At 38.3% G+C, this 23,348-nt stretch overlaps 1 protein-coding gene across 4 annotated transcripts in view; it reads right to left on the bottom strand.

Annotated features, from left to right (window-relative positions):
- Positions 1 to 23,348, bottom strand: part of LOC136253133 (uncharacterized) — a 47,703-nt gene that overhangs the window by 4,894 nt on the left and 19,461 nt on the right. For 2 of the 4 annotated variants that reach the window (XM_066045754.1, XM_066045753.1), the window contains exons 4-7: positions 6,093 to 6,146; positions 5,889 to 6,038; positions 4,178 to 4,333; positions 3,083 to 3,632 (exon numbers count right to left, since the gene is read on the bottom strand). In XM_066045754.1, the coding sequence (XP_065901826.1) occupies positions 3,083 to 3,632; positions 4,178 to 4,333; positions 5,889 to 6,038; positions 6,093 to 6,146 (910 nt within the window). Of the gene's footprint in view, positions 1 to 3,082; positions 3,633 to 4,177; positions 4,334 to 5,888; positions 6,039 to 6,092; positions 6,147 to 12,864; positions 14,439 to 23,348 lie in introns of those variants that run through there. The other 2 variants (XM_066045756.1, XM_066045755.1) reach the window with 2 other exon arrangements.

Below are 23,348 nucleotides of genomic sequence, written 5' to 3' on the forward strand. Positions count from 1 at the left end.
ATCAAACTGACTGTTCTATTAGAGTATATCGATCTTTTCTCTTACATGCAGGCATGCAGCAAGAATTTTTTGTGTTCCAGCCACTCATTTTTTTCTTTCTATATAGTGTTAAACTAGTAGCAAAGCATATGAACTAAGGCATGAACATTGAGCATAATCGAGCATAATAGGTAAATATTGAGCATTAATTTAAGCATAATAGGTGAATTTTTCAGCAGTGCAGCATAGCATAATAGGTAAAATTATGAGTATAATCGGCGGGTCCCTAATGAAATCCCTTACTTTATTACTTTTTATTTCTATAATTCCTTAAAATTTCTAATTTTCTTTGTACAGTGGAACTTGTGTTAAGGTCACCTGGATTAAGCGGTCACTTTTGCATAACAGTCATGGTCACGAGGTCTCAGATATTTTCTCATACAAATGTATGCATTATGGTCTGCATTAAGCGATCACCTGTCTAATGTGTATAATGGCTAACCAAGAATTCACCTATGAATCACTGTTTACATAACTTCATCCTTTGTATAGCAGTTGCTACCACTTATGGTGGTTTGTTAAGCCAATAGCCTTGACTGGCACCACTTCAATTAATGCATACTTCCTGCCTTTCAATGAATGCTATATAACCTATCAGGCTTCGTTGCTTAAACGTATTCAATGGCTATAACCAACATTCATAACAAGCTCACTTTGTCCTTTCTGTACTAAAAACTAGTAAAAGTATTAATGTATTGTAGTAAGCGCGAGCCTCTTAATAATAATTACTGATTTATAATGGTCATAGCCACTAAAATGCTGCAGACCACTTTATGCGGGTTTTCTCTGTAATAGCCACCTGTATATAAAGGCCAGATATACCTGGTCCCAAGGTGACCATTATAGACAGGTTCCACTGGTACTTGTGTTTGCAACACAATTATGACTGTTGAATCAGTGCAAACTGCAGAAAGAATAGAATGAAAAATGGCACCAGACATATAATTATACCACAAAAGTTAATTGTGCAACTGAACATACACCCCAACCATCAATCACTGACATGTGAAGTGGCCATTACACTTCATATTCAACTATGTTCAGCCAAATATACAACATTACCAACAAAGAACAGTACGAAAGGCATCTCTGCAAACAGTCTGGTCAACAATGGCAATAGGAATGATTCCCACTATAAATTTGATAGCTAGGCAGCAGCACAGCTACAGAGAAGTCATGACATGCCACTGCTAGAAATTAGACATTATGAGATGCTACCTGAAGACTATTTTGGGCTTCCATAGTACTGTATGCAAGGTTCTATTTGATATTGCTCAACTTAATTTCAGAAATAAAACTTCAGCCAAAAGTGGTGAGACTCTTGCCTCACTACTCTGGTGACCTTGTAATTCTTGCATACTTGCACAAGTAGAAAAAAAAATAGGAATTTTAAGGATCAAAGAAAGAAAGTAGTGAAACGAGAGAATAGCTTGCTAAAAAGTGGTGAAACAAGGAAGGCTGCTTATACTTGCAGATGCACTGGTGGACATTTAATACCTAAACTTCAGTCTATAACCGTGACTGAACTAGGGATTAAATGTCCACTATTATATCTGCAGGTTTAGGCAAACCTTCCTGGTTTCACCACTTTTTAGCTATTCCCTTGTTTCACAACTTTTTTTTTTATCCCTAAAATTCCTAACTTTTCCTTCTACTTATTTGTTTACATTTTGTAATATAATTATGACAAATGAACTAGGGCATACCACATTAAAAGGCACCAGAAATGCCATAAAAGTAATTATACATCAGAACATGTTCCCCAACAATCAATTGCATGACTAACAGGGAGGCAGCCATTACGCTTTGTTTTCAGCTATCATCACCAGTTACACAGCATTGCAAATGAAGAACAGTACGAGAAGCATCTATACAATCAATCCATTTACTATGGAAAATACGGGAATTAATCAACACAGCCACGGGGAAGCTGCATTATGTTATCACCTTGCATTGTCAGCTAAAAGAACTGGAGCACAAAGGAGGACTAAGGAAAGTTCATAATGTGTAAATTGTACATACTGCGATTGGTGAAAAGGCACATCTCGGGATGAAGCGACATCAAACAGTGAAGAAATAAATCCCATAGCTTTAATTATTGTCAAGTTATGCTAAACAGGAAGCATTAGTTAGTCAGTTAGTTAATCAGTCAGTCAGCATAAAATTCTGTTAAATTATTTTTTAATGAGGCCACTTCAACTAAATTTCTTGTTTCTCGGACCCAACCGACTCATAAAATTTGGAAATGAAATGTTTTTTTGTTCATTTTAAAAGATCATGTGTTCGCTCACGTGCATTTGTAAGATGGTGTCGATGTATTTATTGCCCATCTGTATCTACTAAGTGTGGGGCAAGCTTAGTTACAAGAAGAGTTGTAAAAGCAAACTATGGATGGATGTTTGGTTATTTACTATACATAGCTAACAGTTTGTTATCGAACGCTGTAGTTACACATGTAGTCATCTCCAAGAATGAACATTTGATCGATCTTGTAGCTACATGAGATACGATTACCACTTATTATTATTTTATTTATGTCTACCTACCAACCCACTTTTCAACTAGTTTTAGTCCGAGAAACAGAAGATTTAGTTGAAGAGGCCTTACATAGAAACTTTTTGGGGTTTATGTGAAGACATTTTGGGCTTGGCTGTGCTTATTGAATGCTGCCAAGCTGTCATGAAGTGAAATTGAGGCTGGTTTTCAGGGTGATATTTTTGCCCAGTTCTTCGTGATCCCAGTACTACCATACTGTATGATACATACAGTTCATACACATGCTCACTGAATGTTTCCTTGACACAGAAAATCACTTTATTTATTTACACACATCGAATACATACATAAATGCGCATACACAAAAAGACTTCAACTACTTGACAATTGGCTGAAAAATGTTTGTATTATAGCACAACTATGTGTGGTTCTATGTATAAAGATTACTTTGCAATGATTACAAAACAGACATGTAGTCAATACTACTTTTTGATTTGTAGCTGTTATGTTGACCACAAGGTCCATACTACTGTACTATGTCCATTACCTTGTTGCATATTATCAGATCCTTGAAGTCTTTTGAGTACATTGCTTGCAGAAAATGCAGATATTTTCTCACAAAAAACAGCAGAAAAGGTGGACATGTAAGCATAAGCTGCTGACGTATGTGCAGATTTTGTAGCACAACCTAAGATTGTATTGGAGCGGGCAATACTCCTGCTAGGACGTTTGGTAGCATTGGAGGCTGACTTGTTCTTGGAGCTTTTTAATGAACTTGCACTTATCTTTTTCGCATAGTAAACTGACTTCTGTTCATAACATTCTTTGGACATACAAGACTTTCGGGAAAAAATTCTGGCCTTTCCTGCATATGAAACAGTTCTTAGATCACGTATTTTACATAGTATTCTTTTATGTTGTGTGCTAATTTTTTCTACATGTTGAATCTTTTCATCCTTAGAGAATCCTTGGAGCATCTCCAGCTTTTCTTTTTCCACAGTCAAATTGTAATGGTTTTTCAAATCTTGAACTTCTGAATCAGCTACCAGTTTGGTATTCTGAACTGCCATCTGACTCATTTTTACACTACTGCTGGTCTAAAAAATGGTGTGAACATTAGACAATAGCTATAATAATAGTATACTTAAATATTGATACAAAAATTTATAGTATGTCTCATTATTTTAGAAACACCAAGCAAAATTTTGCAGTGATAATACAGTATATTAGCTAGCAGATTCATCATCTGCATGCATACTCATTAATTTTCTTATCAAATATGAATAGATTTTTTTAGAACCTGGTACAAATTAAATTTTGCCAATTATGTGTCAAGGTGTCAATCATGTGCCATTCATCTGTCAATCATGTTTAAATTCTAAGATCTGGGGTATTGGTGAAACTGGGAGTGGAGTGGGTGAGAAACAGGAGATTGCTTGGTAAAACCAGGAGAGTCGGGAGCTGGGAGATTATGTGTACAATGCTACAATGAGGCAACATTTTCTTGGTAAATAAACAGAGTTCTGGATTAATGTTAGATAGTAAAACCTGATTTTAGGGTGATTATATCATTTTGTGGCTCTAGAAAATGTCAAATCACTTTAAAGAACTAATGTTAATTAATACAGATAACAATACTTACAGCACTCTGAAGACTTCTAATCTTTTGAACCAAACGTCTCTTTTCTTCTACCACTTTTTGATACTGTAGAGTCTTAGTCATAACTTGAGATTTTATATCTGATAGCTCTTCATTCAATGTTTCCATTTTCACTTTATGTAATAACTGCATTTCTTTCTATAAGAAATGTTTCTGTAATATTTGCATACAAACAAAAGAGTTCATACGTGCAAACCCAAGGTCAATTACAGGATGTTTGGAGCTATTTTAAACATCTATATCCATAGTTCAATCACAAACTTAACATACTGTACAGTATACTCAATTAGAAAATTCATATTACCAAGACAGTTGTATACACTGACTTTAGTTGGAATACTACATGGCTAGCAGTTTTTCAAGGCGGGAGAAGACAGTCCAATTGGTCAGGCCTGAGCAGGACCAAAAATCTGGAGCTGAACCAACTAGCTGACCAGCTCGAACTACATTACTCTCATGCAATCTTTGGACGATCATATCTACATGTAACTATGTACATGTTACAGAGGTTATTGAAAATGCATGACACAAGTAGTTACCAAGTTTCTCAGCCTAACTAAAGCACAAAACTACACGTATAGTACCTCCAATTACCTTACAGTGCAGCATAGGATTCATATCGTTTTGTACAGAAATGATTGTGGGTTCTACGTACAGTATCACATGTGCTGACAGTTGGCATTTATCACGTGTAAGGCAGGTGCCTTCTTTGATTCTAAACCAGCACACTTGTATCACAATTCAATCTTCATAAAATATCATTAGCATTCCTTGACTTGTAGCTGTGTAGCTTTTTATTGTAGCTGTGTGAATTCACTGTATAGCTACAGCTAACTGTCTAGTCGATTAATTATATCATAGCTAAAGGGGGCCATGCTGCATGGCCAACATGGGTTCCCTGTGAAGTTTGGGGGGAAAGTTGCAAGTTGCTAGCTAGTTTTACTTTAAAATTTAGCATCAATTTTAAATTTTAAGGCATTTTCAAACCTTTACATTGCAAAAATTCTGCAGCTCCTTAGGGTTGCACCCTCGACCCCCCTTGAATTTCTAATTACTATAACTAAAATAATGAACCATACAGCAAGTTTCATGCTGTGTCCCCTGTATGTCAGGTCTACAATAATAGTATAGAAAGTCTGAAGAACAACAAATAGGCTTGAGCATATTTATATAGCTAGCTAGCAAGCAGTGAAATTTCACTAAAATTGCATACCTGAGTGTCTAATTTTCAAAAATTTCCTGTGGGGGCATACCCCAAGACCCCCCTAGAATGCTTTTGTTTTGCACTTTGCAGAGTGTGCTTTGCACACTGTGCAGCAACTCCTCTCTCATTGGCATGTATATAGTAGCAATTTCAACATTATACTTAATGGCCTGACCAACTCAATTTCCCTCCTCCAGCCCTGCCTTTGAATTAAGGGCAAAGTTTTTACTGTTTAATTTTATTTTAAGTTAATTTTTGTTACAGTATGTACTTTACATATGTACGTATGTATAGATTTCTAGGTTGATAAAAGTACCAGCCTGATTAATTTCAACTTTTTACATTGCAATAACACCATCAGCAGTGAACACTGATAATTGGTTTACAAACTTGCTGCATGCTACAAGACCATGTGCAGTATTGCTATTAAGAAATTTAAACAAGCACACATAATTACACATCTCATTGTACATACTCGGAACTACAAACCATTTCAGTATGGATTTTCCCTTCATATCTGTCTTGTGCTTCATTTTTTCCATCACTTTCTCTCTCGTTTTCTGTGCTAGGTGCTTTTTGGATTCTTAATTCTTCTTCTTTTCCTTCAATCACACATAAATCGTCTCTTGGTGAAAGGGTCTATAAACATTACAAAGTATGTAATGGCTATAATACAGTATAACGTAACATTACAGGTTGTGCAGAGATCGCCAAGTTAGGGGATGTTGATTCAGTAACATCTAACAACTGTAACACAGCATGTATTATATGTAATATATAAACCATCACTATGAGGTGCACTATTTAGGCCCTGGCATATTATTCCCAAAATTTTACCTATTATGCTTTGAACATTTCTCAAAATTATGCTTTCAAAATCAAGATTATGCTCTAGAACTGACTGTTTTATTAGACTACATTAGTGTTTTCTGACTGCTGTACTAGAGTAAGTGACTGCTCTATTAGAGTACTTTGACCTTATTTCTGCAAAGTGTGAATAACCAACAAAGAAATGATTTATTACGTGTTTCTAAATATAAAATGCACTAACAATACTATTGGCAGTGATTATTTGCATTCTATTATGCTTTAAATTATGCTGGAATAGTTGGCCGGTGCCTAGCACTAATATACACCCTGACTATAAAGCCAGAGGAAGTTTATTGTTGATAAACTCCAAGGCGGAGCAAAGGGGTTATAAACAGTAAACGTCTGGAGGAGGAGGGGTGTATATAAGTGCAATACCCTGTAGTGAGCCACGGTTCATATATTATACACCATGTGTCTAAATTAACCTGCACTACACAATATGTGACCGAATTTTGGAAAATTACACAAATGGGCGCATTTGACACCTAAAATATTTAATGATCAGATCACAAACTTTATAATGCAAATCTACTTGTTAATGGTTTTAAGCTATTCTCAATGCATTAAATTACAAGAAAATTCTTGAAATATTTTCAAACCTGTTCCCTGCTCTTATTAGCAACACACTAAATATGAAAATTCTAATTATTTCACGTGCGCCCATATGGGTGATTTTCCAAAATTCAGTCACATATACTAACAACCCATACGCACACAAATAAACTTAATAAAGCAATTTATACATAATTCGCCATAGTTTGGCTGGTAGACATGCTGGTAGCCCTCCTCTCACAAGTCAGCTCACTTGAAATGGTAGTGACATTTGATTGTGGGACTTAGGAATTTTCCATTATGATTATGATTATGATTACTGAAAACACAGTTACAAACTGATATGTTCAGATATTCATACCTACAAACGTAGGAGCAATGTTACCTGCTGCTACTTAACATCAAAGTCGTGAGGTATGTCTATAAAATGAATTCAGTGCGTCAGTACAATCAATTGCCAAAGCCGGCTCAGGCTTATAGCCTTTTCCATGCAGGGTGATCAATCGCCCCAACCAGTAAGATTTCAACCACCCACCACGGGGTTACGTTCGACATATAGCCCCCTCAACCCTCAGGTGAGTATGTATATACTCACCTGCGGCTTGAGAAAAAATAATTATACACCTGGTGGTTTAAAGTTTCATGTGGTCATGGTATACATTATATTCACAATTTTACGGAACAAAATTCTACATTTCGTGAATTATATTTAATTTTGTAACTAAAAGCAAGCAAAAACCATGTGTATTAAAGTGTATGTCTGATGTGTAATGAGTTCCTGTTCCAATACTTTTAAATGGGAATATCAATAAGCTTGAGCCTATTATGTTCAATATTTTTTTACCTGTTATTCCTTCCAGAATTTCCTAAATAATTCTGTAATTATTTTTTTTATTCTTGTATCTAGCCTATTATTCCATAATGGTGTTCATTATTTTAGCTTCTGTAGAGCTAGTCACCTAGTTTTCAAGATGCTGATATAAGTAGTTACAGCCTGTACTTAATAGCCATAAATGATTGAAACATTCTATTTTACACATCATTTTTCTAGCCATAAGTAGCAACAACAGACTTAAAATAATTATCTGCAGTAATAATAATTCAAGAGTTTTCAAGTATTAGTGCATTATATATGTTCAAAGACTTGAAGATGGCGTACAAGTTTCATAATTGCAGATAATTATGCAGTTAATTCCCTGATGCTAGCCACAGACTGTTAACATGGAATAATCAGACTGCTCCATTAGAGTACTCACTTAACTCACAGATTTAATTCTGAGAGAGCTTGTACATATCACTTCTTATGCCCATGTTACCACTGTTCTAGAGAACCAATATCCACTAACTTTAATATACTGTGACCATTTGCAGTGGTATAGCTAATCATGGCAACCATTAAGTAGGTATGTAAATGTAATAATTATTGTAATTTATATGTATGTATGTATGTCTTCTCTGGCTGTGGGTACATGTTGCCCACATGCCATTAATACAGGATTGATTAACCTGCATTTAAAAGCATTTCAATAAAAATAAAATATTTGAGCTGTCTATTAGAGTATATAAAACTTTTGGAGGCTTTTCAGCCAGCACTCGTATAATAATGTCAGCTACTGTAATTAGCTTTTTATCATTGTAAAATTAATAATATGTGACCGGGCCTGCGAAAATAGGGCATGTGGGCACATGAGTTTTGCCTACTTTTTCAAACTTTCATCACTCATAACTTTTTGTACCATTACGATATGGCATTGCAATTTTCAGCTCTTAGTAAGCATTGAATTGGCATCATGATGTAAGTTACAGAATGGAAATATATTCTTCCAGTAGTGAGATATGACCTGTAGAGTGATGGGGTGTAGTTTGTGCCCACATGCCCTGTTTTTGCAGGCCCGGTCACATATTCATATGCAAAACTTGTACGAAAATTTCTTACATGAAAATTGTTACATAAAATCAAACTACTTTAATAGAGCAGTCAGTCATTCACGTAAATCATAAGAAAATATTTTTACATGAAAACAAAGCGAATTTTGGTATATATCATTCTTAGTAACTTAACTTTCTTCTAGCTAATCAAGAAAAGATACGCCCCTTAATTCCATTGATTATTCCCGTAGACATTCGATAATTCTAAAATTATGCCTGTAACCATCCTATAGCGTAACTCATTGATTATCGACCACTACATTATATGGACCAGTAGTTTCTACCTATTATCGACCAACTAGTATCCAAGTAATCACGTGATTTAATGGAAATGATTTAATGGTTACAAGCGCTACTAGGCGTGAGTACAAGAGCTGCTAGTTATGCCCAAGCGAAAGCGTTCTGAAACAATAATTAAAAGAAGGGAAGGAAAATGACGAGACAAATACTGAAAAGTAAACACAACGATGTGGTTAAACAACACAAACTATGGGATGATGGAGACATGGTTAAGGCAATGAAAGCAGTAATTTCGAACAGCATGGGGGTGAGTGAAGCGGCACAATGCTATAATGTTCCACCAACCACGCTAAAGAATAGAATATCGGGCCAAGCAAAGCATGGGACGAAGCCAGGATCTCAACATTACCTGACACCCAAGGAAGAAAATGAATTGGCAGAATTTTTGGTGAAGGCTTGCAAGATGGGCAACAAGAAGAAAAGAAACAGAAAGCTGAATTGAAGAAAAAGAAAGAGGAAGAGAGAGCAAAACTGAAAACAAAAAAGACTGGTAAGTCTGTGTAAAAGGTAGTGCTCAGCAGCAGCAGCAGCAGCAGCAGCAGCAGCAGCAGCAGCAGCAGCAGCAGCAGCAGCAGCAGCAGCAGCAGCAGCAGCAGCAGCAGCAGCAGCAGCAGCAGCAGCAGCAGCAGCAGCAGCAGCAGCAGCAGCAGCAGCAGCAGCAGCAGCAGCAGCAGCAGCAGCAGCAGCAGCAGCAGCAGCAGCAGCAGCAGCAGCAGCAGCAGCAGCAGCAGCAGCAGCAGCAGCAGCAGCAGCAGCAGCAGCAGCAGCAGCAGCAGCAGCAGCAGCAGCAGCAGCAGCAGCAGCAGCAGCAGCAGCAGCAGCAGCAGCAGCAGCAGCAGCAGCAGCAGCAGCAGCAGCAGCAGCAGCAGCAGCAGCAGCAGCAGCAGCAGCAGCAGCAGCAGCAGCAGCAGCAGCAGCAGCAGCAGCAGCAGCAGCAGCAGCAGCAGCAGCAGCAGCAGCAGCAGCAGCAGCAGCAGCAGCAGCAGCAGCAGCAGCAGCAGCAGCAGCAGCAGCAGCAGCAGCAGCAGCAGCAGCAGCAGCAGCAGCAGCAGCAGCAGCAGCAGCAGCAGCAGCAGCAGCAGCAGCAGCAGCAGCAGCAGCAGCAGCAGCAGCAGCAGCAGCAGCAGCAGCAGCAGCAGCAGCAGCAGCAGCAGCAGCAGCAGCAGCAGCAGCAGCAGCAGCAGCAGCAGCAGCAGCAGCAGCAGCAGCAGCAGCAGCAGCAGCAGCAGCAGCAGCAGCAGCAGCAGCAGCAGCAGCAGCAGCAGCAGCAGCAGCAGCAGCAGCAGCAGCAGCAGCAGCAGCAGCAGCAGCAGCAGCAGCAGCAGCAGCAGCAGCAGCAGCAGCAGCAGCAGCAGCAGCAGCAGCAGCAGCAGCAGCAGCAGCAGCAGCAGCAGCAGCAGCAGCAGCAGCAGCAGCAGCAGCAGCAGCAGCAGCAGCAGCAGCAGCAGCAGCAGCAGCAGCAGCAGCAGCAGCAGCAGCAGCAGCAGCAGCAGCAGCAGCAGCAGCAGCAGCAGCAGCAGCAGCAGCAGCAGCAGCAGCAGCAGCAGCAGCAGCAGCAGCAGCAGCAGCAGCAGCAGCAGCAGCAGCAGCAGCAGCAGCAGCAGCAGCAGCAGCAGCAGCAGCAATACTACAACCATCTTCTGATTCTGAAATAGAGGCTGCAGCTGACAATGACTGTGACAAATATGGAATACAGTACAATGAGATATCCAACAATGAATGTGCGGTGTGTTTTGGGCTATATCAAGATGATCTTTCAAGTACTGGGAAGTTAATGACTGAATGGGTTGAATGTAAGTGGATGCATAGCCGGTGCTTGAAAGTTGATAATGAATTATATGTTTGTGAGATATGAGGATGTAGTTTAAGCAAATTGATTTGTGAATAACTCTTATACTGTAGGTTCAGTTGAATTCATATTTTAGGTAGAGGCCCGTCTCATCTTAGTGGTAAAGTTGTTATTATTAATTGTTCAAATTTATAATTCATTACTCCTTTTTTAGTTGAAGTGGTCGATAATGCAAATATGTTTATGACTTCTGTGGGGTGCCTGCCTTTCAACTGCCATGTTTTCCAATGGCTACAATGTATTTTAGCCTTCTCTTTCTGCGCATGGTGCTCAAGCGTACTGGATTGTGCTGGGGGCTGTTATGAAGCTTTTTAAACTTTTGACACTGCTCTTTAAATCATGTTGGTAGTTCATACCATGTAACACGACAAAATATGCAGCAGTAGAAATAATTGCTCACATTTGACTTCATTTGTGCACATGATCTAGAAAGCACAGAAGACAAAGGCTAGAACAGTAAGGAACCCTACCAGAACAATGGTACAAAGAAAACATCAATTACAACAACTAAACTTTAAGCCTTGATGGTTAGATTAAGGGAAACACCACTATCAACGCTACCACATGTAAAAAATAGGTTTACTTAGATGGTGAAGCAATACAGCACTTGCTAATGGCTACAAGGCCAAAAATCATTTTAAAATTTCACCACAAAGTGCCTATCGCACAAAAAAGCTCTCATTTTAGCTGCTGTAACTCCTCAAGACAACTTGTGCACAAAGGATGTCATAATTAACAGGTTATCAGTATTGCTGCATATTAACTTCATTAGAGGTCACAGCCCTATTCAACAAGGATCAATTAATAGTGTGGTTCAGAAGCTTCTGAAAATCCATATCACTAATTGCTACACCAAAGTATACGAGATCAATGGCTAATCAAAAGTGATGTCAAAGTACATTGAAGCCTATGGAAAACAGACTTTTGCAGTTAATTTAAGGCATCCCAGAAAAGCCATACAAGAAGCCAAAAAGTGTGCTTCATACTTTAGCCTCATTGAAAACTGTAAGTCGATGGTTGATACCTAATAGGTGTACACAGTCATCTGTAATTCACACTACTCTTACATACCCATGGTTTTGGGAATGAAATTCAAGATGTGTTTTTATAGATAACAGCTCTAATTGCTTTTAAAATTTGGTTCTTTTACCTTATCAGATGACCGTGTTACAGGTGTATGATGTGTGAAAGCTTAGCTGGTCCATAATTGATGAGTTACGCTAATTCCAGAATTATTCTCATGAAATTGGTGACCTATCAGCTGCATAATAGGTGCAGGCCTAAATATTAACTTACGTCTTTCATTAACAATTGTCAAGTGTTAGAAGGGGACATCTTTTAACCACATACTCTTGAAGTAATTAAGGACAATCAATTCCTGGAATAATTTGTTGAATTACACCCTGTGTAGTAGCCACATTAAAGTGGCTTATTCATGCAGACATATGAGTGTAACAGACTTCCAAAAGTACTATGTATAGCTTCCCCAACTGGCTGTGCATGTACGTAACAGACTAACAATAGTTTAACTATCCTGTAGTTTGCTAGTCTACTAGGAAGAGTGTATCATTTCAAGATAAACTAACGAATATCCTTGAAGAGCAGCTTTGAAGCTTTGTCTAGAGAATTTACATCAGAAAACAAGATCAAGAAACTATTTTACCAATAAAATATGACTGATGCACAGCACAGTCCACTTATAACTTCACATTTCCACGCGTGGATCCACATAAAATTATGACATGCAATCACACAGCATATGCCAACCAGCTACATTGTGTTTGTTATGCAGTGACATCCTGCATGGCACATGTACATGGCAATATGCCACACCTGTGTAGTATGCCATGCATGGTGACAGTTAAGACACTGGCCACAGGTGGACTAGACCTTCTCGATTCTAAGTTAAAGCCTGTCAGGCTGATAATTATAACACTATAAGTATAGGTATTACGTTCACCTCACCTTGTGATACATTATTAACTAGCTGCACTTTGTCACTCTTTCCCTTCATCGATGTCATCACCAGCTGGACACTCCTACCATACCATGGAGAAGGCTTCATCAAGCTGCAGTTCTCTTTTTTGTTACATAAAGTTAATTTTACTGTACAACTACAGTATATGTATTATTAGTTGTTTAATAGCCATACTGGACTATTACGTACTAATGGTTTAAGTGAAATCCAACTGCTATATACTGACTACCACCTAAGAGTAATTATTTAGTTTGAGCTACATTACCTTCAATCCGGTACAGTACCTTGTAATGTTAAGGCATCAATGCAGGTTGCTAGTAAGCATTCGTCAAGTTATTTGTACAGCCTAAAAGCTAGATACTGTATGTACAGTAGCTACCCACTGTGTGTGGGCTTTACTGAGAGCAAACCTCAGCCTCAGTAGCTAAGGATGCAGTACTAATGTAACACAATTATTAAATTATACAGAGCTTTATTCAAAGATGTTGTTGCTGCTAGTGAACAGACTTGTATTGAAAAATGCATTTAAACTTATAGTAATTAGTTTAACCATACGTGCATGAGTAGCAAGTTCTAAAGTAATGCATCACAGGCTTAAGAATCACTCACAGACACATGTGTGGAGGAATAACCCACATGTGATAGTAGCACTCTCTGGAGAATGACATTTTGTGCACCCATGTGTATCTTCAGCTTCAGCCACATGTGGAATTTGCTTTACCCACACAGGACAGTGTGTGTTGTCATGTACAAAATGCCACGTATGTGTGAAGTTATAAATGGAGTGTACTATATAATTATACAAAGTTTTAACTGTGAGGTGAAAATTGTACAATATTCTAAAGCACTATTACGTATCTAAGGTACAGTCAGCTGCTGAACAAAATAATTATTTTAACTATTTAAAAATGTGTGGCATAGGCCTGAGCCTATTGTGCTTTTGAAATTGCTTATTATGCTTTTGAGCAATGCTCCAAAATTTTCCCCAATTACACTCAGTTGTGCCCATTATGTGTCGACCATGCTCCAAGTAAATGGCATAATGAGTGGTCTATTAGAATATCTCAATTTTTAGCCACCCTTCCCTTCACAAATCTGACATTTCACTGCTTTTTCATACTGTATGTAGCATCCCAATCTGCATCATGCATAATGTGCAGTTGCAGCTGCTGAAATATCCAATGTACTAAATTTCTTGGCTTTACTCCCAATGCTTAGTCTACCTATTATTCCCCTAATTATGTTTGACTACAACATTAATTTTGACATATACCTAAGAATCTATTACCGCAATGCATAAAAATTACACTTTCGATTCTATTGCCACATTGGACTCACGGATACATAGTTTAATCACTACATTGTTACAATCACTTATCATAAGGAAGGATGAAGGAATAGCTGGTCTGGTTTCTGATATTATGACACAAGTCTGCTTATTGTTGGCACACTCATAATGTTCTTTTTCGTTGTTATTTTTAAACCAGGTGCGCCCATAGCCGGCTGCACTCGCCTGGTTTACTGAATTGTTTTCGTAAAAGTGTGTGTGTGTGTACCTATCTACCTATCACAGCAAAACTCATGTATGGATACTAAATAATACTGACTGATACAAACTCCGTATTTTATTCAGTATTGCTCCGTCTTGGGACCATCTAGGGACCATTATTCAAATTCTGTCAAAAACTTGTACACTAATAGTCTACTACTATGACTAGTAATCTAGTTTTGCCTCTTGCTAAGCTTTACTTGGAAAAAATTGTTCCAAGACTGAGTGATACTGAGCAAAATTCAATAAATACAGAGCTAGTATCAGTCAGTATTTTTTAGTATCAATACATGAGTTTTGCTGTGTATCTACTGTACCTATGTTTGTCTGTACGCACCCACGTGAGCAAAATCGTTAAATAATGGTAAAAGCAGCTTTTATATAAGAAGTAAAAGCGAAATGAAGTCTGTATTAAACTTCTGCACAGGTAAACTTTGCTCTGAGGTGGTTTCTTTTCGGTGGACTGAAATACGGGTGTGGCGACTTTCCTCAGACTACCTTCCCCTTGAAGTTTTCAGGCATTTAGGAAATGAAAAACAATGGTGCAGGCCTCGTACACTACCAGGAATAGCCTATCGCTTTGAGTTGAAAGGGGGCATATCCCTTATGCACGCGAACGAAAATGAAGAGCAGCTTTGAGGCTTTGTTGAGAGAATTTGCGGGAAAAAACACGTTAGTCACACTATAAAACAGTTTAGAAAACACTTCTGTGTGTAATATGTTGGTAAAAGCGGTTTGTTTAACAAACGCTTCCTTAGCAGTGCATAGCAACGTAATTGAACAAATTACGTAAATTTCATGAATTATGAAATACGAGAGTTAGCTAATAATATTATTGCACAACCCAAAACTACCCTATTGTAAAATAGTAATACATTGTTGGTTAATTCATAGTAGCATATACTGTCCATAGTTAATTCCAGATGAGTTAGCTAGCTGCATGGTGCCTGGTTTTTAGAAGTAGCACAACATCAACTTGTTTAAGTTATGAATACAGAAAACAGTGTAGCCTTGCCATGCAAACTCATGAGGGCCTTGTTTCAAAAATGCACTAGTGAACAGATAACATTTTTACTGTATAGTCACAAAGCAGACTGGACCGGTCATGCTCTTTGGCTGTTACACACAATAACAGAACAATGAAAGATTTGACAAAACCAAGCTTCCACACACATCCAATTCTTCGATAACCACTTGTAACTTCAAGGAGCAGATAGGAAAATTAGGCTGATTTACATCGTCAAGTAGCAGTGTGGCTAATGTGGACCAGAATCTACTTCCATTCACTTTTACTACATATGAAGCCAAAGGTGCAAAAAGTGGTTGGGTACAAGGAGGAAGCTCTGGCTTAGATAAGCACCAGTGTACTGTGCAGCTAACATTGTTTGTAGATGGAGTACCACGATTGAAGCCACTAGTTATTTTTAGAGGTACTGACAAATGCTTATTATACATAGGGAGAAGCTAAAATCTGACAGATGAGTAGGTTTTTGATTTCAGGAAAAAGCCAGATGTTACAAGAAAGTTATGACTAATTAGGTGCATAACTTTTGAAAGCCTAATGTTTGTGGTTAAATTACACTTGATCAACACAAAGCACAGAAAACACCCTCTGTATTATCCAAGCTAAATGATGAGTGTGATACTACACTGTTTTCATACCTCCTTGGTGTACAAGTTTAGTCCAGCCATTAGATGTGGTTTTTAATGGCCCATTAACCCTTAAACCCGCATAATCCAGAAAACTGGATTTGATTTAAAAAAAAAAACAAATTGAAAATGCAACACAGTGCATGCTTTAGCCAATTTACATAGGTGATTACAAACAGACATATCTCATGAAGCGTTCGTCCGATCACTTAGAAAAAGATTTTATTAATTGGCAAAGAGTAAGGTATCTAACTGTGTATAAACTTTCAACACACAACAAGGAACTAACCCACTACGATGCGCTGAATCATTTGGTGTCCTTTTGTCTTCGCATTGTCATTGTGCTCATCCAACAATGACTTAATCACGTGATATCTATATATCAACTGAATTGCCATCATGTGAGGAGCAATGTGATACCAAGAGCGGGTTGATATGATGAAGTACGGCTGAGTTATGGCCATTTGTACACTGTTATGTGAAGAAAGAAGATGGAGGTATTGCTCTTTCAAAGTGAAACAGGAAGCTCTGGGTTGGATGAAAGCGACGAAGTATGGGTTTATTGAAGCCAAAATTTAATGGTGAGTAAGATGGTGTTTATTGTTTTTAGATAGCTTTAGCGGTTCCTGTGTTATGTAGACTATAGTCTTATGAGGGATGCATGTGATCCAGTTTAATGGATTATGCGTTTTTAGTGCATGCGTTTTATAAAACAGCTGCAGTTTAAGGGTTAAAGAATACAGTTGACAATCTTGCCACTGCTCACATGGAAGAGAATGTTAGTGAGTACATGCATGGAAACATTTTGGCCAGTGATCATAGAATTTTGCAAACTGAATGGATTGTAAAGGCTTGGAAGGAGGTGACTGCAAACCAGGACATGGTAATTTGAGGCTTTAAAATGTGTAGAATACTTGTGTCAACAAATGGGTCCAAGAATGACCAAATAAATATCAAGGGTTTGGAATGGTATGAAGTTGAGATGACAGTGACAACAGTGACCACTTTGCTAGCTCTGAGGATACTACTAACAACTTAGAAACACCCACCAGTGAGTGATGCCTCATCTGATTCTGATAATGATGGCCATTGTGACGATAATGCACATGAAATTGTTCTCTCTCCATAGAGTGAGCCATCTAATGATGAAAAGTTACTTCAGAAGTCTACCGAGTCATTTAACTTCATCACTAATGAGGAAATATTTCATCCTTTTATGTGGATGGGTTGCCCAGTAGATGTACAATCTATAGCTCAAGACTATTTACTGTAGGTTAAAGAAGTGTGCTAGTGGCCATGATTCTAGTGAGCGTACTGTAAAGTACCGCCCTGAGGTATCGTTACAATCCCTTGCGGGTGCTCAAATCCAGGCCGCAACTCGACACGACCCATGACTGGATTACATCACGTGTGAAGGCACACGGTTACTAGAGCATCCACCCGAGGGAGCTAGCATGTCGTGGCTACATGTGGTGAGTTAGTTAGCACACACATGCAAAAGAAATTGCAGGTTGAAAATTTGCTGCATGAGTGTCAACTGCTCGCGAGTGTAATGTTACCTCTGGGCGGTACTGTACATTATTACATTCACTGCCAATATTATTCACCTTGTAATACAACTATTTAATACTATTCACATCCAATCAGTTATTCCTACCCAATTATTGTCTCTTAACTTTTGACGCAATTTTTAATCATATTTTTTTGGCATTGAAAATGTAGATATATGGTACCTCTAAGCCAATGTTGCACTTCCTGTGCCCCAGTAATTTCATATACAACATTTCCACCATGTTGAATGAAATACCATAAGACATGAAACTTCTTGTGGCACATGCCCGATGATAATGTCTCCACGAGTGCGTGCATCTATGCATACAACGAAGTAGTCTTCTGCATTAAGGTATTCTTGTTTAACACGAAGGGTTTCACCCAGAAATGGAGTTCAAATATTCTTATGTACCACTCTGCGTGGGGAGTTAAAAGGCTCCACCAGTGCAATAATTTGCATTTGGCACTGCTGCAGATGCAGCGAGTACATTGAAACTTCTAATGCTTTGGTTGCGGTTTTGCAGACTACAACAAGTGCATTATATGTAAATTATAATGCACTGACCGCAGTGCAATACACAGATATTGCTTCAATTGTGGTTTTGGGCAGCATTGCACAAGTGCTGGCAGTCAAGACTACCGTGACACCTTACCTAATAGGTGGAAAGACACCTCGCAGTTAGGCCTGCGTCAAATATGCTAGCATAATAAAAGGAAATTAGGTTGGAATGCTAATTGCTGGCATATTAAGTGGATATTTCAAACTATGGAGCTTAATTCCATGATAATAGATCGATACTACCTAATAAAGCAGTCAGTGGAAATTGCAAACTGCAATAGAGCACTCAAATGCATTGTACATAGTTCCTTAGATCGATGCTCTCTAATAGAACAGTCATTTGATAGTGAAATACTCTAATAGAGCATTCACTGATTAAAATGTTCCATGATAATTTTTTGCTAGAGCTTAGGAGCATAATAGGAACACTGAAAGAGCATAATAGGTGTACATTCCTAAAAGCATTTTGTGCAAAGTTTTGAGCATATTTGACTCGGGTCTACTTGCAGTACACTTGAATTCTTCTATAGTCTAACATGTAAAAGTCGATTGTGGGGCCATAATGCCACCAAACATCACCAGAACAAACATCATCAATACGTTTACCAAGCAGCCAATGGCAGTTGAAAAAGCTAATGCAGTGGCCATAAATCTAGTCTACATATATATATCAAGACACACGGTAGTGTGTTATGCGGCCCAAGAAGCCGGCGTGCCACACCGTGAGTATATTTACATGAAGAAAGCCTTTGTAGCTCCGTGATTCCCTATCCGATTTAAACCAAAGTTGTTACAGAAGTGCCGGCTAAGTAGGGGAGTCCACATTCCAAATTTTAAGAAAATTGCTCTAGCCATTTCCGAGATATGAGCGACCAAAGTTAGGGTTTTTTTTCTTCGTTTTTTTCTTCTACAGTACTTCTTCTTTTCGCACACTTTGCAAAATCCGCCATAAAACACGAATGCGTGCTCCAATCGGACTAAAATATGGACCACTTCAAGGGCTCATTAAGGCGAATCTCAGTACCATGTTTGGTAGGAATCCGATGAACATTCACGGAGTTATGACCGCTTATTTGTGTAAAATTAGGTCGAAGGTCTGTCACGCCCACAGGGTAAACCGCTTGAAGGAATGAGCTGAAAATTGCTATGTAGATGGAGTAACTATCGTAGGAGTGCCTTTTTGTGATTTAGAAGGAATCCAATTAAAGGCCATCACAAAACCCAACCTGTGTCAAAATTTTTATGAGCAAAAAAACTATGAGTTTTCACGCCTACCAGGAAAACTGCTTAGAGCAGTGAGCTGAAAATCGGTGTGAAGCTGGAATAATTATCATAGAAAGTCCTTGCAGTAGTACAAAAGAATCGGATTAGAAACCACTGAGTTATGATTCCAAAGCCAACTACGTGTAGCATATTCGAGATCGAGATACTCTAATAGAACAGTCACCCTAATAGAGCATTCAGCTACGTTTATAATTTACTCCATTATAGAATTATATTACATTGCAAGTTATTCTGTAGGGAGTTCAGCTACAAACGTCACCCTGCAGTCAGATCAGCTAGAAGAAGGTACCTAATAGAGAGTTCAATTACAAAGAAACCATCATGTAGAGAGTTCAGCTGCAAACAAATCACCCTGTAGAGAATTCAACTACAAACAAATTGCCCTGTAGAGAGATCAGCTAGAAGAAGTTAAGTTCAGTTACAAAGAAACCATCATGTAGAGAGTTCAGCTGCAAACAAATCCCCCAGTAGAAAGTTCCGCTATTAACAGATCACCCTCTAGAGAGTTCAGTTAGAAACAAGTCATCCTGTAGAGAGATCAGCTAGAAGAAGTCACCTTGTAGAGAGTTTAGCTACAAAGAAACCACCATGTAAGAGAGTTCAGCTGCAAATAAATCACCTGTAAAGAGTTCAGCTAGAAAGAAGTCACCCTGTAGAGAGATCAGCTAGGAATAAGTCACTCTGTAGAGAGTTCAGCTAGAAGAAGTTACATTGTAGAGAGTTCAGCTACAAAGAAACTACCATGTAGAGAGTTCAGCTGCAAACAAATCGCCCTGTAGAGAATTCAGCTACAACCAAATCGCCCTGTAGAAAGATCAGCTAGAAGAAGTTACCTTGTAGAGAGTTCAGCTACAAACAAGTCATCCGGTAGAGAGATCAGCTAGAAGGATCACCTTGTAGAGAGTTAAACTACAAAGAAATCGTCCTGCTTCATCTTTTCTTCTTCCTGTGGTAAAGAAAAAAAATGATAGGTTAAAAAGCCCTAAAGCTGGCCATAGGCCGGCTTTGGGGTATACAAATACAAAAAGAAGTGAAATCTAATCCAAAACAGCCAAGCTGTAAAAAAAGAGTGTGGCCCTGAGAAAGGCTATTGTGAAAAAAGATGTGAAATCCAAGGTGGCGGCCAAGAAATGACTGTGATGGTAGGTTAATGGTAAAAATTTTAATAGCAACCATTCAGGTGAATTTGGTGCCGCTTGGTCTTGGCACAAAATTCACCTGAATTGTCGTTATTAAAATTTTTACCATTAACCTACCATCACAGCCATTTCTTGGCCGCCACCTTGGATTTCACATCTTTTTTCACCATAGCCTTTCTGAGGGCCGCACTATTTTTTTACAGCTTGGCTGTTTTGGATTAGATATATATATATATGCCATCCAAAAACAGCTTATAGCTGTAAAAAAAGTGCACGTCCAAGTAAAGCAGAGTTAGCTGCGACAAAAAGTAATGATATCATAGTGCGGCCATGTGCGAGGTGTGTAAGTTGTAATTAATATTAGCTAATCAGATAATACAATGTTATTGTTAAAGAGTTAATGAAAACTATGTGATGCTGCTAGTTTTTAAGTGTGTGAGCATCTTCATAAATGCCACACAAATTTAATTCTCAATAAATCAATGTGTATAGATTCTCTGATAGCAATAAATAGTTTGAGTTTGGCCGCCTTTCCTGTATACGGCAATGCTATGAACAAAGGAAAGGCGGCCAAACTCAAACTATTTATTGCTATCAGAGAATCTATACACATTGCTTTATTGAGAATTAAATTTGTGTGGCATTTATGAAGATGCTCACACACTTAAAAACTAGCAGCATCATGTAGTTCTCATTAACACTTTAACAATAACATTGTATTATCTGATTAGCTAATATTAATTTTACAACTTGCACACCTTGCACATGGCCGCATTATGATATCATTACTTTTTGTCGCAGTTAACTCTGCTTTACTTGGATGCACACTTTTTTACAGCTATATGCTGTTTTTGGAAGGGATTTCAATACTTCTTGTTAGAATAAGCATGCACTGTTGATAACAGTAGGTGAGTTTCCATGGTTTTGACAGAAACCCCGTGACAGAATATTAAAATATAACTGTAATTTTAGTGGCCAGGGCTGCCCACATGGGGGGGTAACTGGGGTATTTTTCCCCGGCTCCAGCCTGAAAGGGGCCCCAGGAGGCCTCATCAGAGGCCCCTTGAATACCTGTTTAAAAGAAAGATAGATATACTCTAATAGAGCAGTCAGGATCTAGATACTCTAATAAAGCATCGCAGTGTTCTTCAGACGAGCAGTGTAGCAAGCTAATTAAGAAGATATGATTGGTGATGGGAGCTATTGTCATTGTCAGCATGTAATGACCTATTTTTTTTTGGTCTACTTACAGTTAGGCTGAAGTTGTGATTCATTCAGAGTGGAACCCTTCCTTGCCCCTGGGCCCCCTGTTAGTTAGGGATGCGGCAATTATGCCGGCATAATTTCGGGCATAATAGGTATGTGTGGGAATCAGGAATTATGCTAGCATTTTGAGGTGATTATAAAGCTTTAACAGTAGGAAAATCTGCAGATTGCACAATTCCGTTAAAAAAGATCGAGATACTCTAATAGAGCAGCCAAAAACTCTAATAGAACAGTCACTGACTATTATTTACTCTAATAAAGCAGTCACATTGAAATGAAATATTCTAATACAACAACCAACTAAAGAATTCAAGACTATTGGAAGCTAAAACATCAATGAAAATGGCCTGATGCAGCAATGAACTGGCATTATTAGCAAATTATGGTGGCATAAGTTTTGGAATAATGGGCAATTCTCAAAAGCATAATAGGTGATTTTTTGAGCACTGCTCAAAAGCATAATGCTCAATTTTTGGGGCATAATAGCCTCATGCCTACTGTTAGTGGCATGTAACTGCAGTCAACTAACACCCATTTTAACTAGTAAACCCTTAGTAACACTTCACCTTTCATCTTGTACTGCATTAAAACGATCAAGATACTCTATTAGAGCAGTCACAAAACAGCTGTAACACAGCAATCGATATTTAGCATAGTTACAACTTCTACCTAGCATAGTTTAACTTACTAGCTACTTACAGACTTTACAATATAAAAATATAGCACTTGTAGAAATGTGACTGTTCTATTAGAGTATCTCGATCTACTTCAAGCATTGACTAATTCAAGTGAAGAAGCCACGCCCCTGCCCATATCAATAAGAGATTTTGTGAAATGAAATGAGAATAGTAAAGAAAAGGAAAGTATGTACAGAGACAATAGAGGGGCACGTAATTATAAATAAACGTCTTTAAAATTTATATTACTACTAAATAAGCGCACCAGAATAGGCTTATGAAGCTGTTATCTCACTGTTTGTCTTTACGTGTTGAAGGGATTTAGTCACAATTGGTGAGTTTAACTATACATGTATTTGTGTTGTAAAACTTAATTGTAAAAAGGCGATTAGCACATACCGTGATAAAACATGTATTTGTCACAGTAGAGTGTCTCACGATTAGACATTGGACCAGGGTAAAAAATTTACTGCTATATTTAGAGGTTGTAGCATTTGTATATCTTATATTAGTATCTTAATAAATAATCCTACATGATCACTAATCACTAATAGTACAGTGAAAACTGGTCATTATTCAGGCCATAGGGACAAAATTTTCTGACCTAGCTTATCAAATTGGTGGCTGCATTTTGCGGCCTTAAAAAAAGGTAAAAAGCATGCTGTTCTAACTGGCTATAGAGATGGATTTAGTGTGTGACAGCATATGAGACAGTGAGTGCTGGCAGCAAGGGGGCAGCCAATCTGTTAAAGCACCAAAGGCACTGCTTCAGACGTAGGCAGTTGGCTGTTAGCCC

This window comes from Dysidea avara, chromosome 4 (genome assembly GCF_963678975.1).
Source record: "Dysidea avara chromosome 4, odDysAvar1.4, whole genome shotgun sequence".
Classification (NCBI taxonomy): Eukaryota; Metazoa; Porifera; class Demospongiae; order Dictyoceratida; family Dysideidae; genus Dysidea; species Dysidea avara.